Source organism: Neofelis nebulosa, chromosome 3 (assembly GCF_028018385.1).
Source record: "Neofelis nebulosa isolate mNeoNeb1 chromosome 3, mNeoNeb1.pri, whole genome shotgun sequence".
NCBI classification, from domain to species: Eukaryota; Metazoa; Chordata; class Mammalia; order Carnivora; family Felidae; genus Neofelis; species Neofelis nebulosa.
Genome location: NC_080784.1, coordinates 85,720,756 through 85,740,470, shown reverse-complemented (window position 1 = coordinate 85,740,470; position 19,715 = coordinate 85,720,756). Strand labels below are relative to the sequence as shown.

General features: G+C 35.1%; 1 protein-coding gene across 12 annotated transcripts in view; it reads right to left on the bottom strand.

The window, feature by feature from the left end:
* Positions 1-19,715, bottom strand: part of INPP4B (inositol polyphosphate-4-phosphatase type II B) — a 775,173-nt gene that overhangs the window by 122,761 nt on the left and 632,697 nt on the right. For all 12 annotated transcript variants that reach the window (XM_058721302.1, XM_058721291.1, XM_058721289.1 and 9 more), the window contains 2 exons: positions 14,403-14,580; positions 2,495-2,698 (listed from right to left, as the gene is read on the bottom strand). In XM_058721302.1, the coding sequence (XP_058577285.1) occupies positions 2,495-2,698; positions 14,403-14,580 (382 nt within the window). The remainder of the gene's footprint in view (positions 1-2,494; positions 2,699-14,402; positions 14,581-19,715) is intronic.

The window sequence follows — 19,715 nt, the reverse complement described above, 5'->3', positions numbered from 1 at the left end:
TGGACCCTGAAGGCATTAAACTCAGTGACATAAGTCAGATGGAGAAAGGCAAATACTGTGTGATCTCTTTTATATGTGGAATCTAAAAACAAACAAACAACAAACTCACAGAAACAGACAACAGGTTGGTGGTTGCCAGAGGTGAGGGTTCGGGGTGGTAGGGCAAATAGGTAAAAGGGGTCAAAAGGTATAAAAACTTCCAGTTATAAGATAATAAGTCATGGGGATGTAATGCACAGCATGGTGACTATAGTTAACAACACAGTATTGTACATTTTAAGTTGTAAGAGAGTAGATCTTAAAAGTTCTCATCAACAAAAAAAATCTTATATATTAACTAATTTAGTATGGTAATTATTTCTCAACTCATTATCTCAACTCAACTAATACAATATTATATGTTGGTTATATCTCAATATAGCTAGAAAAATATTTTAAGCAAACAAAAAAGAAGCCATCCAGCCTCATCTACCCTCAAAAAAGTGAAACTGATCCTTATATTCTCCTCATAGTCTCAGCAGAAGAGCCCATTTCTGCCCAGGACTGCCTTCCACCTGTATGCTAGAATTGAGTCTCTTCTTTATGGAGAAAAAACCTCACTCTACCATTCATCACCTCTCTGCTTCTCAAATGGCTTTTGGAATATAAACATCCTCAATTTTCACCATCTTTATAACAAAACAAGTAAACTACTAATAATAATCACACACACCTACAATATAGAAGGTCTCAAAAATTATCTAAAGAAAAGGAAATAAGGAGGGAGGGATGGAGAGGGACACTTTTGAGCAGCAGGAGAATGGCAAGGTGTGGAGGAGAATTTGCATAACAAAGCAAGGTGAAAATTATAAAAACAGAAGATACCCAACTTCAAAATTTTTACTTGACATAATATAAAAATGGTACCTATTTGTCATAAGGTTGACATCATATGTTTAATTCAATAAAATACAAGTTCTTTTCTATATTTACTCAAACTCTTTAAAATTTACAACACACATTTTATGATAGATCCAGTTTCCCCATTTACTTTAAGAGATAGTATTAATCTCCATAATAAGATTATATAATTTATGCATCTTAAAAAAGAAAACATATAGCAACAATACTAAAGTAATACAATGCATTTCCAGGCCTTCCCACATAATGGGGCATTATTGCACAGGTAAATCATTTATCTCATGACCACCCAAGGAGCTGAACAGAACAAGTACTGTTATTTTCACTTTACAGTTGAGAAAATTGAACTTCAGAGAGGTTAAGAGGTACATACGCCTTGGAGCTGTGAATAAATTGAAGAAGAAGGTGAAGGCAAAAAGGAGAAATATTAGATTTGCTCTTCTGAAAACTTCTCAGTGGGAGAAGCGCAATCTTAATCAGCAGCAACAAATACTTATTCAGCATTTACTTCTAGCAACCCAGCTCTGTCTTTCCTGTGATAGAAGTTTTATCAAAAGATAGAACAGCCATCACTTTCACAGCCCTTCAGACAGCAATTTTTTTTGAGAGACCTGGGCCTTTCAAATAATTTACTCCCCAAACGCTCTTAAATTCTAGGATGGCAGGAAAAGTAATCATTAACTGTTTAACATCTAACATGGCTAGCATATTATTTTCTTGGTTAAACTTATGATACAGTAAAGAGCTTTCTTCTGTGTGTGTGATATGCACATACTTTGTTCTTGGATAATTAATATGTATTAATTCAGGAATAACACTGCTCCCTTTTAGCCAGCACCTTCATGTTTCTTTTATTCTGTCCAACTAGAGTTTCTATTATCATGTTATCTTTTTTTTTTTTTTTTTTTTGCCTATACTAGCTATTTTTTCAGATGCTTTTATGTGGCCATCCTTTTGCCAATTTCAGAGCACCTGGACAACATATTTTTTTAAATAATATAATCACGAACAAGAAGGATTTAAGAGATCTCTATGCCTACTGCTATGTAAACGCGAATGTCTTTTGAAGTTCGTCCAGAACTAAAACACCAGATTGCAGTAAGAAAATATTTGCAAGAAGTAATGGAATATAAGTGATTTTTTACTCTTTTTCTAAAAAACACAATTTTAATAGTTCATATTACTTTGGCAATAAATACAGAAAACTATTATAGGTCATGTAATTGTGGCATCTTTGCTTTAATGACATCTTGGTTTTATATATATATACATATATATATATGGTTATATATATATACATAAATATATATATGGTTATATATATATATTTATGTATATATATATGTATATTTATGTGTGTATATATGTATATTTATGTATTATGTAACTATAAATTTTTATGCCAAATAAATGTGATCAGGAATAAAACTTCCATTTATAATTTTTCCCCAAGGAAAAATGTTGCCTATTTATCCACAATCTGTATTAGGACTGCTTTCCAACTTGTTTTGATGAAGAGGAGAGATTTCTGATCTTTCTTGCTTGACTTCTCAGGACTAAACATCAGGAGGCAAGCGATGTGCAAGAGACTTACCCACTCTTCCTCATCATAGTCTGAATGATGTGGTATGGAGTCCTGCCTTCTCATCGGTGGGGGTGGGTCCTGGGGACAGCTCTCCTCTGTGCTGTTCTTAGGAGAGGGTGGTTTCTTAAGGACACCTCCTGGCCTGGCAGTGTAGAGGGCTAAAAGAGCACTTCTTACCAACTGATCCTTGAAGGCATGTACAAAAAGCTCTGTCTGGAAAGAAATTGACAAGGATTAGAAACACCATGGTAGGCATCTCAGCATAGAGCTATGAAAAGGTCAACCGCAGATTTGTTGGCACATAAGTGGTGTGCATGGTGGAAAAAGTACAGGCGACAGAGAGAGAAAATGATTCATACCAATCAATGAAAATAGTTGAGTTTTGGGATGATGCCAAGGTCTTGAGTCCTCCTGTTCTAAAAGTTAATGCTGAGGTTCTGTGGGTACTATAAACACCAGCTGTCTCCTCAGCCCCCTCTCTTTTAATTCTAAATTCTATCCTTGAAGATGAATTTCACTAGAGGTAATCATTTGAACACTGTCTACCTGCTGCACCTTTCAAGTAATTCCAAATGCACCTTAAAAGAAAATGTGATCAGACTATGTATATTCTATAGTTTAAACAGAGTGAAAGTCTAAAGAAAGGAATATATATCTTTAAAAACAGAGGCAGGAAAACTTTTTTTTTTCTTTTTAGCATCCTGAGTAGATTTCAATAGTAGAGATGGTACAGGCAGTTTTCCCATGAAAATATTTGACTTTTATTCCTTATCATCACCCCCTAAACTGTCTCCTCCACCAAATGGTTTCACTAATGCTCAATGTTAATGAGGCTGCTGTGAAACTTGCTACGGTAGATTTTACAAGCTGGTGGTAAATACCTAGTAAGTACTATAGAAATGACAGCTTCCCAACAATAAAGAATTTTACAACAGTACTTTGCAATTTCCTGATGAAATGTTTAATAGCTTCACCCTGTACTACACTGGATGATGTAGTAATTGATCTTCTGTATTATACTACACTTAACATGCATGTGGTCTAACAATCTATTCGTTCAGAATAGAGTAGTAACTCAAACATTGACTCATATTGCTAACACAATCACATATTGTAATCTGTTGAGAAGAAGCCCTTTAAATCATAGCATTATTTTGAATAATAGTTGATATCATCACCATTTCATGAGACACTTGGATGTAATGCTGACTTCACCATCACTGTAACTCAAGGTAATCATTTACTGGCGTATTCTCAATATGCATTCAACAGTGCCATGTCTAACAAATGGTTACTAAATTATCCCTTAAAAACCCCTGTTGTGTCAGCAATTAAAGAAAACCAGTTAAACCCCATTCAAAACAATTGCCTAATAAGACTGTGTTAATAAGACTACATATGCTAACAGGACTACATAGTTAAGTCTTTGCAATAGATCATGAAATTCTACAGTTGCATAAGACCTTAAAGTCAGACCTCTCATTAACCAGGTAAAGAAACTAAAAAGGAAGAGTGGTGTCCTGTCCTAGAACAGACTGCTTACCAGTAACACAAAGGGAACAGAGCTGTAGTTTTCTAACAAATTCAGTAGCTTTTCCCCATACTCCACCCCACCTATCAACCCACCATCACCTGCCTACTTCTGTCCTTCTCCCCTTTCTTCCTTAACCCCAAGCTCCTCGAGAGCTTTGGACATCTACTTGCTCCTATAATTAATCACGTCTACAATTGTCAGTGTAACTATCTTCACTGTTAAACTTTACTGATGTTTTTAAATGCTCTTTTAATCTATTAGTTGTATTGAAAGCACTTTGAAGGTAAGTAGACAATAAATATTTAAAAAAAGATATACAAGAATAAAATATTGAAAAATATTTTGGTAATAATTTAGGAAAACAAAATTAAAAGGGAGCTTATAGTGAAAAGGCATAAAAAGAAGCATTAATTGATGTTCACAATGAAGTATTAAAATGAAAATGAACAATACAAAAAAAATACTGATGAAAAATGTAGCTAGACAGTACTCACACAAGGCAATATAGTTATAACAAAATAGGGAAAGGAAACGTTATTTACATAATTTTCATAGAGCCTGGATAGATCCATCAATGTGAATTTAAATATTTAAAAATGCAAATTTACTTCCATTCAGCTTAACTAAACTATTTCTCTATTGATACATTCAATAAATTCTTTTGACTTATTTTTAGAGCAAAACAGCTTGCCTTCTTTGAATTCCTGCTACTACAGCTCCAGTCTCCATAACATCACCTAATTACTATGTAGCTGAATATATATTCACACCCAATGAAATCTAAAGTTCTTATAATTGCCATCATTTTCTTCCCATTGCATGCATGCACAGAGATTCCACTTCATTTATTCAAATCTCATTTGAGTTGATTTATCACCAAAGACATGAAAGATAGTACAGTAGATTCGTGCAATTTTACAACCCAGAATTTTCTTGGTGGGGGGGGTAGCTGAATGAACACACAAAATCTTATAGAAACACGTTTGTGTCTATATTGGAAAATTCATCTGACTGGAAACTCTATGAATAGCCATGATCTTTTGCAGAGAATTGCACTTTGATAGAAAATAGCCAAAATTCCATTACTATATCCATATGACCTGGAAATTTTCTTGACTAGCACTACTTAGTAAATGTAGACCAATGCAGATCCTGATGTTTTACACTCAAAATAAATTAGCTTGAAGGGATTAACGTAATCACTCAATTCCAATACATCTGTATGCTGCTGTTCTTGAAACAGAGATGACACTAAGGAAGTTCAAAGTCATGGGAAGGATGTGGAGTTGCCTATTGACTCAAAGTACTGAAAACCTTTTTCCTTTTCTGACTCTGCTCATACTGCATTAAATGAAAGGAAAAAGGCTGTCTACATGTTATCATAAGGGTAGGCAAATCAATTTATTTAAAACAGTTTAATAATATAGCAAAAAAAGCATAAACTCTGTACCTAAGGTGGATCATTTCATTTGTTTGATATTAAAAAAGAGAAAGAAATGGTATCTTAAAAATGAAATGTTTTCTTGCCTTCCTGACATTTTTCCAATTCATGTTCTCATGCAAATGTTCTTCAAAGTAACACACAGAATTACCTACAAGTAAAAACCCAATAAAATTACTTCTTCTGGGGATGAATTTCCTAGGTTCCTAAATATTAAGGGCAGAGGAATACTTAGGAATATGTTTATTTAAAACTACCCTTTTTAACTAGAGATCTCAACAAATTAAGCAAAGTCTCATACTATTTAAAAGCTTTTTTTCGATGAAAAAATTCAAAGCGATGCCTAACCCCACCTGCAAGACAGAAGGAGCCAATGACAAACAGGTGATTATTATTTTAGTAGTCATGTATATGACAAAAAGAATCCTGTTTATTTTTTTCCCCCGACCTTACCATTCCCTATTATTTTCCACCCAACTAGCCTCTCTTACTTTCATCACCTGCATGGTCCCTATCTAATATCACTTGGTTTCTTTTTTATTATTTAGATATGCTTGGGGCGCCTGGGTGGCTCAGTCAGTTAAGCATCTGAGTTCGGCTCAGGTCATAATCTCCCGTCTGTGAGTTCAAGCCCTGCGTCAGACAGCTCAGAGCCTGGAGCCTGTTTCAGATTCTGTGTCTCCCTCTTTCTCCTCCCCCGCTCATGCTCTGTCTCTCTCTTCTCAAAAATAAATAAACGTTAAAAAAATTAGATATGCTTAACATATATTAGTTTCATGTATACAGTATAAGAATTCAATTTTTGAATATATTGCAACACTATCACCACAATAAGTCTGTTTATTTTTAAAATTTTGATATACTTTAATTATTGCATAGGGCAATAGTGCTATACTCTGGAATTAGTACATAAATATGTATGTTTTCTACATTCCCTAAAGAAAAGAACACTGAACCTTCAGGAGAGTTACTTGACATCTGGGCAGATCATACAAATTATGCACTTGACCTTGGCTAAATCACATAGCAACTTTTCTCCAGTTTGCACAAAATTACAATGCTTACCTATGAAACCTCATAGCAGTTCACTGTAAACTGTGAACTCTTCTATTTATGCTCCCCTTTCTTGAATGATCTTTTCAGTTTCCTTTGTTGACTCATCATCCCAGACTCATTCAAAATATGGTAAACAAATCCTAAGGGACCTTAAACCACTTTCTTGAAAGCATTTTTTTCCCCATTAGATATATAACACATTTCCCCATAGCTTCAACTACCCTCTTTATGCCACAGTCTCTAAAATCCATCTCTATCCACCTCTTGAACCAGTACTGTCACCTGTTTCCACCTGAAAGTCTTTCAAGGTTAGAAGTCACAGCCTAATCTCAAGTGTTTTCAATAAATGTGTTCTTCCCAGCTTTTCAAACTGTGTGGTGTCATCATTATGCAGCAACTCAGCGCCCAAATGTCTGGATCATCTTCAGCAATATTCATCTTCTAGATTCGTCATTAATTTCTACAAGTTATGCTTTTTCAGTAATTTCAAAGATTATGTCCACAGCTAGTCCTTTCTACAGTTAAGATCCTTTCTACATTCCATGTGGATACTTTCCATAGTCTCCTTACTGATTGATTTGTTTTTCCTAAGCTAATGCTTTGTTTTATGGGATGTTCTTCAAGGTCACTAATATTAAAATGTAGACATCTGAGTCCCAGCCCAGAAGCTGAGTGAGAATTTGTATTTTTAGCAAGCTCCCCCAAGAGGAATGCTGACATTTTGTAATGCCCAATAATGTCCAATAATTCAAATCCACTGTCTAGCTCAGCTTCTCTATTCTATGAGGATCATCTTCACAAAGCATGTCTCCAGTCCTTCCTCACTCAACGACCTTCCAACTTACAAAAGAGAATTTCTCTTGGGTGAATAACCAGGAGTGAAATGGCTAGATCATATACATATATAAACAAATGTATATATAAACATATATACAGACACACATTTATATTTATTATATATATTTATATAAACATTATGAGACACTGCTGAACTGTTTTTCAAAGTGTGCAAGTAATTATGTAAGTAATATATGAATGTTCCAGTCATTTCATATCCTCCCCAACTCATCATATGCTTAACCTTTTTGATTTCAGCTTAATTCTAGTGGGTAGTTAGTATTACCTCATTTTAGTTTAAATCTGTATTTCCCTAAAAACAAATGATGATGAGCATCTTTACATGTGTTTATTTGCCATCCATATATCTTCTCTGATGAAATATCATTTCAATTTTTTTTGCCCATTTTAAATTAAGTCACTTGTCTTATTATTAAAGTATAAGAATACTTTATGTATTCTGATGATTTCCTTTGTAAGATACATTGTTTACAAATATTTTCTCAGTCCAGACTTGCCTTCTCACTTTTTAATAATGTCATCTGAATGTCTCCTGAAAACTTTAATGAAAGTTTTTGATTTTGATGATGCCTTATATATCACGTGTTTTCTTTTATTGGTTCATACTTTTTGTGTTCCAAGAAATATTTGTCTAATCCAAGATGACAAAAAGTTTTTCCTATGTTGTCTTCTAGAAGTTTGTCTGTTTGCTTCTTTCTTTTAGCTTGTATATTAAGATTTATGCTCTGTTTTGAATTAATTTTTATAGATATGTGAGGTAAAGATATGGAAAGGTTTTTTTTTTTTTTTTTTTTTTTTTTTACATATGGATATCCAATTGTTCCTGAGTTTTATGTTAAGAATACATCATTTTCCCAATGAATTTTCTTTGCCCTTTCTCTAAGGTTATTTGAACATATATGTGTGGGTCTATTTCTAGATTCTCTATTCCATTATATTGATAGCTATGCTTACCCTAGAAAGTTACTAACCACAGAATATTCAGTATTATTTTTATTTTAAAGAGTAAATATGTTTAAGTAAATTAGAGTTTGGTTTTTTAAAAAATATATCTGTCTACATACTTACCATTTCTGGTACTCTTTATTCTTTTGTAGATCCATTTTCCCCCCCATGTAATCACTTTCTTTGGCCTGAAGACTTTACTTTAAAATTTGTAGTAGTACAAATTTGCTATGAAATCTCCCAGTTTTTATTTGTCCAAATGGTCTTTATTTCATCTTTATGTTTGAAAGATATCTTCTGTAGATAAGGAATTATAATTTGTGTGTGTGTATCAGTACTTTGAAGATGTTACTCTATAAGAACATCTAATAAGCCTGTGAATAATTCTGTTATATGTTCCTTTGCAGATAATGTGCCTTTTCCCCCTCAATTTTCACTTTATCTCTGTTTCTCAGTAGTTTGATGATGTACCTGCATTTTTTTAAATGTTTATTCTGCTTAGAGTACATTGAGCTTCTTGGATCTATAGTTTCGTTTTCTCATTAAATTTTGAAGAATTTCCATCATCGTTTCAGCAAGTATTTTTCTATTTTCCTTTCTGCTTCTTCTAGGACTCTGATTAACGCATATTAGACTTCTTGGTATTGTTGGATAAGTCATTCATATTCTATTTATGTTTTTACGTCTTTTTTATCTCTGTACTACATTTAAATAGTTTCTAATACTATGTTTGAAAGTTCACTATTTATTCTTCTGAAGTGACCCATCTGCTAATTCTACCTAGTACATGTTTTTATTTCAAATATTATATTTTATATTTTTCTTATTTCTGTATTATTCTTTTTTAATCTTCCATTTTCCTCTTCATCCTGTTTGTGTGTTTCTCTGCTTCCCTAAATATATGGACTATATTTATAATTGCTGTTGTAAGATCCTTATCTGCTAATTTCATCATCTCTATTATTTCTGGGTCTGTTTCTATTGCTTGATTTTTCTTCTGGTTGTGGGTCATATATTCCTGCTTAATTGGTTGCTTGGTATATGCTGATCTCATCAATGAAATGTTTACCATTTAACGAGGAGTATAAGAAGAGGAAATAGGAGTTCTATCATGAAATTTCATCTTCATTTATACTTTTATATACATTCAGGTATACTTTCACCAACTATAAAAAAAAAGCAAAGAAAAGAACCTCTACTCATTAAGTTCTGTTTAGTTTGGAACTGAGATAGATCTAGGAGTGACTGAAGGAAATAAAAGTAAAAATTCCTTCTCAGTATCTAAGTAATCAACATAATCAATATATTATTTATATCTTCAACTTCTTAGTATACTGGCTTCCTGGTATTGTCATTAAAACAAAATTAAGAAAACAAAACAAAACAACCAGAACATTTCTAAGAGTACCCTGAATTAAATGCTAGACTGAAATGTTTTTGTTGTTTTTGTTGCTGCTGTTTGTTTTTGTTTTTGTTTTTTGCTTTTGGAATACACAGGATGTTTCAGTATATTATGTTAAAGGACACTAGGAATTAGAAGTTGTGAGATTTTCTCAAATATACTGTGAGCATAGCCTCTAATATTAGCAACAAAATCATTTTGTTGTTGTTTTTTTACCATCTAGCAATTTTCATAATGTGAAACACCCCATTCTTTTAAATTTTAGGTTATAAAAGTTAAGGTCCGTGTCTACGTAGCATTTGTCATACAGCATTAGTACAATACCACACACAATTAAGTGCTCAATACTGTTTTTTGATGAGCAAGAATAATAATGATTTTCTACACAAGATCTCTCCATCTCTATGGATAGAAAATGTGATGAGCATTTAAAGTTGATGTCACACATGTATCTAAGCTGTGAGAGATAGATACCTATATCTCTTAAGTCCTTATTTTTTCAGTTCAAATTTAGTCACATTACTTTTTTCTCCCTTTTATTTTTCATAGTATTGCATACTTTCAGTCTAGCAAAAAGGAAAATACATTTTTTTTAATTTTTTTTTCAACGTTTTTTATTTATTTTTGGGACAGAGAGAGACAGAGCATGAATGGGGGAGGGGCAGAGAGAGAGGGAGACACAGAATCGGAAACAGGCTCCAGGCTCCAAGCCATCAGCCCAGAGCCTGACGCGGGGCTCGAACTCACGGACCGCGAGATCGTGACCTGGCTGAAGTCGGACGCTTAACCGACTGCGCCACCCAGGAGCCCCAGGAAAATACATTTTTAACCCACTCAATTATTAACCTTTCAGATCTTATGTTAAAAATTTGGCCTATCCTTTGTCTTCTCTGTTAAAATTATTCATATAAACTCAGTTTTCCTTTTCTTATGACCCTATATAAGATTAAATAATTTCTTTATTATTTTCATGAATTAATATGCAAGGATCAAACCCAGTCATCCATAAGAAGGCATGCTAATAATTAAAAAAATAGAACAATTTAATTACACTTGTACACATTAGGACATGACAAATTTTTAGAAAATTCTTATTCTTACAGAATTTCAGTTTTATCTTTCCTATTCCCACTCTGACCTCTCTACTTGTTTCCTTAATCATATATGCAAGTGTCCATCATGGAACTCATGGAACATTTGACCATATTGAATAGTGGTTAAGCTCACAACATATGGAGCTAGACTCACAAGTTGTGTGATTTTGGGTGCATTATATATATTTCTGTACCTTGGTTTCCTCTACTTTATAAAATAAGGACACTAACAGTACCTATTTCATGGGGCGCCTGGGTGGCTCAGTTGGTTGGGCGACCAACTTCGGCTCAGGTCATGATCTTACAGTTTGTGAGTTCGAGCCTCGCGTCGGGCTCAGTGCTGACAGCTCAGAGCCCGGAGCCTGCTTCAGGTTCTGTGTGTCCCCCTCTCTCTACCCCTCCCCTGCTCACACTCTGTGTCTCTCTGTCTCTCAGTAATAAATAAATGTTAAAAAAAAAAAAAACAGTACCTATTTCATAGGATTAGAAAGATTAAATGTTGAAAATAATAGTGCCCACCTCATGGACTTGTAAAATGTTGTAATAACGTCTCACTCACAGTTATTAAACCTCCAATAAATGTTAGTTATTATTGTCATCATCATTAGCATCATAACCATTATCTCAAGAACCTTGAATCTCTTGGGAAGAACAAGAATAGACCTTTCTTATTCCATTTTGTGCACCTAGTGTAATTAGTATGAATTCAGTAAATATTTTTACTTTTCATAAATTGTGTTTGTTTGTTTTCTCCACCAATAAATGTTTAGAGGAATGGAATTTTGCTGGTGAGCCTTAGTCTTAGTCTTGGTTATCATTAACAGTAGAGATGATGTGAATTGACCTTGGATCTACAAATATTGCTCCTCTGAGATTCAATATGCAGTTGGATCTCTCTGTTGTCCTTTGCTTCCATCCCCAGACTCTGAGCATAAATTGATCTGATAATGTGTCCATTGCTATCATCTCCAGAAGCTACATGTTACCTAACAGGAGAGATTCCATCTCATTACAAAACAACTGAATGCCTTCTACTATACTACGCATGGGCTTCCCTCAGCCCTACACAGTCTCCTTAGTCAATACAGAGAACTCTCCCATATTGGGCTTGGACTTTCCCTGATGCATATGAACATAGATAATTCCTATTGAATATGCTACATGAATGAGCTCCAGAGACAACTGAATGACTTATTTTCTAAACATACCAGTTCAGATTCAATAAAAGAAACAAGGGGACTAATAACAGAGAAACGTTTTATGCTCTGACCCACAGTGTGCAAGACCCTGATCTTAAAAACAGAATGTTTTAGGGGTGCCTGGCTGGCTCAGGGGATAGAGCATGCAACTCTTGATCTTGGGGTTATAAGTTTGAGTCCCACATTGGGGGTTTAGATTACCTACAGATAAAATCTTAAAACAACAATAAAACCCCAAAATATTTTAAGCTAAATATTCTAGTATTAAATATTGAGACTATTTATCTTTTATGCTAAGTTCACGGATCATACTTTTTTTAAAACTGTAAGCTATTAGCTGCCTCCATAGATTATGCAAAACTCTGTTAACTTAGATAATTCTTTGAAATTCCAGGCATAAATTCGTAAAGTAATGCATGGCTTGCAAACTAAAAAAAGATCCCTCTGATTTCAAAGGTTGACAGACTTATAAGTAGGTGAAGCTTGTCTACTCAGTAGAAAAACATAGGGTAAAATTTGGGAGCAATGCTGAGTTAAAGGAGAAAATACATACCCTGTTCCACCCCTCTCCCCAATCACTGCAGCAAGGTGTGAATGATGTATGAAATGACAAATCCCTGGCCCAATGCACAGGAAGAATATAAATACTGCTCTGTAATCACTGCAGTGATGTGCCATTTGCTAAAATTTTCTGCTTAAGTGAGCCCAGAAAAACCTCCTATCATCTGCAAATCAAAAAAAGAAATCAACTCAAATGAAATTATATTATTTTACTATATACAACACTCCCCTCTTTTCCCTCTTTTTTTTTTCTAGTCCTAACATATTTATTGACAATTAGCCATACTTATCGATCATTAAGATACTTAAGTATTACTGAGAAGTATGCCTAACGAAAAATGTTTAAAAATTTTTAAAAAAGAAGTGTCAAAACACATATATAACCCATAGGATATCAGAAGGATTTTCCATTCCAGAGTCAACCAGACCTGGGTTTGAATCTTGGTTTTGTTTGCATCTAGCTGTGTGATTTCATACATCTTTTTAACTTCTCTGAGCCTTAATCATTTTCCTTTGTGAGGCAGAGTTAATATGTACTCACAATGTGAAAATTAAGTTTGAAGATTAAATGAAATAATATAAGTCATAAAGCGCAATATTTGGCAACGTAGAGTATCGGTAAAATTTGGGTCAATTTTTTCTTTTCTTTTCATGATGGAAGTACCTGTTATGTCATAGAAAGAATGCTACATTTTGAACTGGAAGTCTTGGATTTTCATTTTTCACTTTATAATTTATGACGTAATTTATTTGACCTCTTTGAATAGACATTAGCTAATTTTTAAGGAAAATAGATATTAGTTTCATTCTATAAGAAAAATAAATGATAATGCATACATTAAAATGTTTAATAAGCACCAGGTATTCATATTATAAATTGACATATTTGAATAAAAAATATATACATATATAATACCCAACTTTCCATCAATCTGTTCTTTAGGGACATGAAAAACTATACTTGTTTTATTCTAAAATGATACCATGAGAATTTTGTTTCTGCTCAGTTTCTTCAAGGGCATATTTATTGGAAGTATCTCATAATAAACTGCAAGATGTCCTCAGAATGTGAAGGTTAAGGATAAGTGTATTGGAATTGGACTCCAGGACACCCGGTTTTACATTTAAAATCAAGCTGCAATTTGTCTTTTCAATCTTGGTTCTCTCTGTACTTTTCAGCTGCCCTAATTAGTTATGAAAGTTGATGTTGATGATTTACCTCATGCCAGACTACTTCTTCTCTTTGTATATACTGGGGGAAGTCACCTTTGAAAGAAAAATTCGGCTTAGGTCCCACTACATTACAAACAAGAGCTAATATTTTTGGAAATTTTTAAAACCTTCTCCCAGTAGATAATGTTGTAGAAAGCAAACCAAAGCAGAGGAATTACCCCATGCCACTGATAAGAATCCACATCAAAGTGGTGCTTTCAAATGAGGTGACATTCCTATTCAAATGTATAGCTTCATATGCATAAAAATTAGTTGATCACCAGAGGAAAATAATTTTTAAAATCTAATTTAGCTCACTTAATAAGACCATGAGCCAAAGAAAATGAAAGATGTCAAGAAAAAGAGAAAATATATATCAGCCAATAACAGGTTTCATTTCCTACATAAAAAAAAAAAAAAATTAATGCTTAGTAAGATTTGGAAAGAGAATGAGGCCAATTCATTTTGATCCTGTGGCAATACTTTGAAGCTTACTTTTTAACCTAGTCTATTTTACATTTCCAGATGCTGTGAAAGGCAATGTATGCAGAAAGCAACACCAATGGGGATTTGGGTATTTCATTTTCCCCACTGTAGTAGTGATTTGGATCTTACTTTTTCTGAAAGCATCTTTAAAGAATTCTTCAGGCTGTCTGGAGAATGCTGGCTTGCAGAATTAAGCAGGAGGTCCGCATGGGTTGCTATCAGAGGTTGTAGTTGATTGATGTTGCTGAGAACTTCTTTTGCTTTGGCTGTGTTTTCAGGTGAATAGTAAATAAACTGGTATCCAGTACTGGAACAACAAAGATAAAGGCAAGTTACACAAAAAGCAGAAAGAATTTGCAGCTCTCAGTACCAGATGGCAAATGAGAAACAGAACTCCAAATAGCATGACTTCCTTTTGAACAGATAAGAACTATTCTAAGAGAATTTTACGATGTCCTAAGAGGTTTTTTTTTAGGTAAAATAACCAAGACAATTTTCAAGACCAAGATTTTTTTTGTAGTTTTTTTTTTTTTGGAAATTTTTAAATGTTTATTTATTTTTGAGAAAGAATGAGACGGAATGTGAGTAGGATAGGGGCAGAGAGAGAGAGGGAGACACAGAATCCAAAGCAAGCTCAAGGCTTTTGAGCTGTCAGCACAGAGCCTGATGTGGGCCCAAACTCATGAACCTTGAGATCATGGCCTGAGCTGAAGTTGGACCCTTACTGACTGAGCCATCCAGGTGACCCTAAAATTTTTAAGTGAAATAAATTCAGTTCTGCTCAACCGCCAGGAAGATTCTTTATAATTACATATGTCAGGTATTAATATTCAAAACAAATTATTGTTAATCACTAGAAAACTTGAGGTCACATTAGTATCCAAGTGAGAAGTATAAGCCTTTATATTCAGGCCAATCTGAATATAAATCCTGGCTCTGCTCCCTTGTAGCTAGGTGACCTTAGGCAAGCTTCAGTTTCCTCTTCAGGAAATTAGGAATAAATATACAAAACTTCTAAGAGGTGGGTAAGACTGATCATAATTCATGTGAAATACCTAAAATAGTGCCTGATACAGAGCAAGCATTCAATAACTACTACCTATATTCCCCCCACCCCTGTGATACGTAGGGCAGGGTTAGTAAACTTTAATAGCTGAGAAATGGGGAGAAAACAAATTAATGCCAAGTGGGCATATGGAGAATTTTATTGGATAGAAAAATATTTATAGCATAAAAATTTCATTATGCTATTTTGCCTCTACCCATTTTGTTCCTAGTAGTTTCTAATTTAACTTGCAAAAACAAAATTTAAAACTGATTACCAACTGAGGAATATCTGACTTTTATAATCATCATCTAAGAATTAGTCAAGCATACTATGGGGGTAAGGATTCCACAAAAGGAAGGAATCTTTGGATTAGGAAAGACAAAGGAAGCATTCCAGCAGGGAAAGAAATAAACCCAACAGATACTAGCCAAACAAGAAAAAAAAAAAAAAAAAAAAGAGGGAAGTTCACAGAACTTGTTTGCATCCTCCCGCAGTCAACTGTCCAAGCACTTTTCATACATCCTGCATTCTGTGTTGAGTATTTATTATTTTCTTTACATTTACAAGTTAAATTTTTAAAATTCTCAGAATTCCATTTCTTATTTAGAAATATGAGAATCTGTTAGAAAAACTAACATCTTGGGAGCACTCTCCCTTTCCATTCACGCTAATGATTTTTAGGGGAAAGTACCAGTTTCTTCAGGAAGACCACACTCCTTTTGTAAACATATAATGACTATTCCTATCATTGATTGATTGATTGATTGGTTGGTTGATCTCAATGATTAAAAGAAAAATCCTTGGTTGCTTAGACTATTCAGAAGCTAGGACAAGAATTTGATGAAGGGTACAGCTTTGTGAAGGCTAACAAACACATCGCTAGTGTGTGTCACAGAAGAATTGGCTCTTAATTTTATACTAACAGACTTTTAAATTTCAGAAGTGAGAGTTTAAAAATAAAACATGACTTAACTACTTATTGTACATATTTCAATGCAAATTAAAGCAAATGGTAAAGAACAATGGTGAGGAGGAGAAAGAAAACAGTTGTCCCTGCCAATTATCTAGAACTCTTTCCAGCTCATCTGATCTCACGCAGGAATGTGTTAAGACCTCTAACAAAAATCACGAACTGGGATGTCTCCCTTACTCATCTGTACTCAGACGGGATACAAAGTTCAATCCACAACAATCCATAGGAAATCAAACAACTGTGTTATTTTTGCAAAGAAAATGATTATCTTAAGATATTAGTGTGTCACCGGGATGGGGATGATGTTTGATACCCAGCACCTCTAACAGTGGAGAGAGACTTAACTACAGGCCTGACATGGAAAGCAATGTGTAGTAGCTGCTTGGTGGTCCCTTTACACAGATCTGCCCTTCTGTCATAACTTGCTTTCTGGTGTCATCTTCTGGGTACTGACAGGCCTCGCACGGCTTACCTCTTGGAAAGCAGAGCTCTGGAGGCCATGTGTAGACTTCCATCTTCCTCTTCACATAACTGTCCTCCCTGAGTGGGTCATTCTTGCTTCTCCTAATTTACTCCCATGCATTCTTTTTGACTCCTGTCCCCAATGCCTTCCTTCTTTACTCATATCATACTTCCCTGCCAGTTCACTGTTACTTTATTGCTGAATGTTATCTAATTTCATTGTTTTCTACATATTTCTTGCTTTGCAAATTATTTTAGACTCTCCTCTCCAGTTGAGTCTACTACATACCTTTTCCAGATTTATTTCTCACATGTTCTTTCCACTATTGCTAGTTCAGCGGTCCTTAAATTTGAGCAGGCATACAATTCACTTGCGGATGAGGAGAGGGTCTGGGTATTTGCTTAAAAAATGCAGATTCCCTGGCAGCACTGAGATTCTGCCTCAGTGGGTTGTGGCATTTGTAAAAACCATCTCGGTGAAAATCCTGATGCAGAGACACAGCTGAGCACTTCTATTTTATTTTTTAAAAAGGTTTTATTTATTTAAGAGAGAGAGAGAGAGAGAGAGAGAGAGCAGGGGAGGGGCAGAGAGAGAGAATCCCAAGCAAGCTTAGCACTATTAGCCCAGAGTCCAACTCGGGACTTGAAATCACAAGCTGTGAGATGATGCCCTGAGCAGAAACCAAGAGTCAGATGCTCAACCCACTGAGCCACCCAGGCGCCCCAGCTGAGCACTTTTAGAGACACTGCTGCCATTGGTTTGGCTGTGAATCCCCTCTACACCCTTGACCTTGCTACTCAGTGACCTTAATAATAAAGGTTCTTTTTCTTATTCTTAGTTCCAAGTTCCTTATTCTTGATTTATTCTAATTTCCATGATACCCTTTCCAAGGCTATCTTTGTACTCCATCTTTATATCTAGCACCAGTTGTTTTGGTCCTTTCTCATTACCAGTGCTGTCTCCCCTCACTTTTCCCCACCATTCCTTCATCTTTTCCTTCCCAGCATACTGGCTTTCCTCATCCTTTCCTCCCCCAATCTCCCCGGTGGTAGGACATTATCATAACTCCTTCCCCCTCCTCCTAAGTCAGTCTCCACTGGAGCAAAGTTACATAGCAGCTGTTGATGCTCCCAATTAGGTCACCTAATGATGAGCATCTTACCTACTGAGGCAGAAAGATTCATTTTCCACAATAAAAGCCAATGTTAATGTCCAGGGTGAAATACTATGGTATGGGAAAAAAAATATCGCCACCCACAAAATAATTTTAAGTATACATAAATTTCCTCTACCTATTCAGTGCCTTACTCTTTAAACATGTCATATATTTTAATAGTTATAGCTTTTTAAATGGGAAGTTATGAGTATAATTTAATTATCGAGATAAAAAGTATATAGCTAAACTCTATTTTATAGTGGTCTGAAATTGATACTGAATCCAAACACTTGAATCAACTATCAATCAGACAAAACCAGAAGAAAGACAAAGTATGTGCTTGGACAAAAAATACTTTATGGGATGTAAGTGATATAGCAAATCATGGATAATGAAAATTGAAATTAATGTTGTAACATTTTTCTATTGATGGAACAGTGGACAAAAGTGCATTATCTGTATATAGACATACTTTAATATGTATCTATTTAATTATTATCAGTTTAATTAGAACACCTCCCCATAACTCATAGAGGCATGTATGTGTTGTTACCAGAGAAGTCATATTTGGGAGGTGTAAAGTAAAATAAAGCACTCAGTGAAATAACATTCATATTCATAAACTCTAATTGCTAACCAAAATTCAACCAAAACAGGATCATATCCTCTTACGTTTATTCCACCTCGGTCACTTTTTTGCTGGTCCTCCTTATCTCCCCACCTTGCAGTGTCGGCACCTTCCAAAACCCACTTCTTAGGGCACTTCCTTTTTTTAGTCCCCAGGCCCTTCCTAAGTAATTTCATTTAATCTTGTGGTTTAAATACTTCAGTTGTGAAGATTCCCAAGTTCACATCTCTAGCCTAGACCTTTTCCCCTGAACTCTAATTAAAAACAAAAGCTCTCCTCTTGACAGCTCCAATTTATCATGTCCCAAACTGAGCTCCCTATCTGCTCCCCATTCTCAATAACCAGCTCTTTCTACACGTTTCCCATCTTAGTTCATGGCAAGTCCGTTCGATGTGATGTATGTCTATTCTCTTCCTCTTTTACCTTTTTCTTTTTTTTTTTCTTTTCTTTTTTTTTTTCCCAGAAAATTTCTGCTATTTCCTTTAAAACATATGCAGAATTCTTGGGGCGCCTGAGTGGCTCAGTCGGTTAAGCGTCCGACTTTGGCTCAGGTCATGATCTCACGGTCTGTGAGTTTGAGCCCTGCGTCGGGCTCCGTGCTGACGGCTCAGAGTCCAGAGCCTGCTTCGGATTCTGTGTCTCCCTCTCTCTCTGACCCTCCCCCATTCATGCTCTGTCTCTCTCTGTCTCAAAAATAAATTAACATAAAAAAAAAAAAAGAATTCAATCACTTATTTCCACACTCATTGCAACATCCCTGGTGCAAGCCCCTATCATCTTCTACCTAAAAATTGGTTTTCCCATCTCTGCCCTTACTCTAAGACATTAAAATTCTGGGCTTATGCCTAGGGTTGAAGGAGGCAGGGGACAGGTGAGGAGAGAGAAATAAAGCAAGTGCTTCTTTAGCTTCCTGCCCACACCCAGATCCTGGGACTTGCTCTGCCACTTATCTGCGCCTTTTCTCCTCCATGCCCCTGCAACCTCCACTCCTTAACCCATTTGCCCAACCAAGCCACTATTTTGGTAAATAGAGTCATGGAAGAATATAGGTTAGAGATGATGAACAGTCAAGGAGAAAAAAAGGGAAGGAAAAGATCAGGGAAGAGAGGCAGAGGCAGAAGAGGATCAGGATTGAGGAACATAGGGGAAAAAATGCTATACAATAATGTGCCTC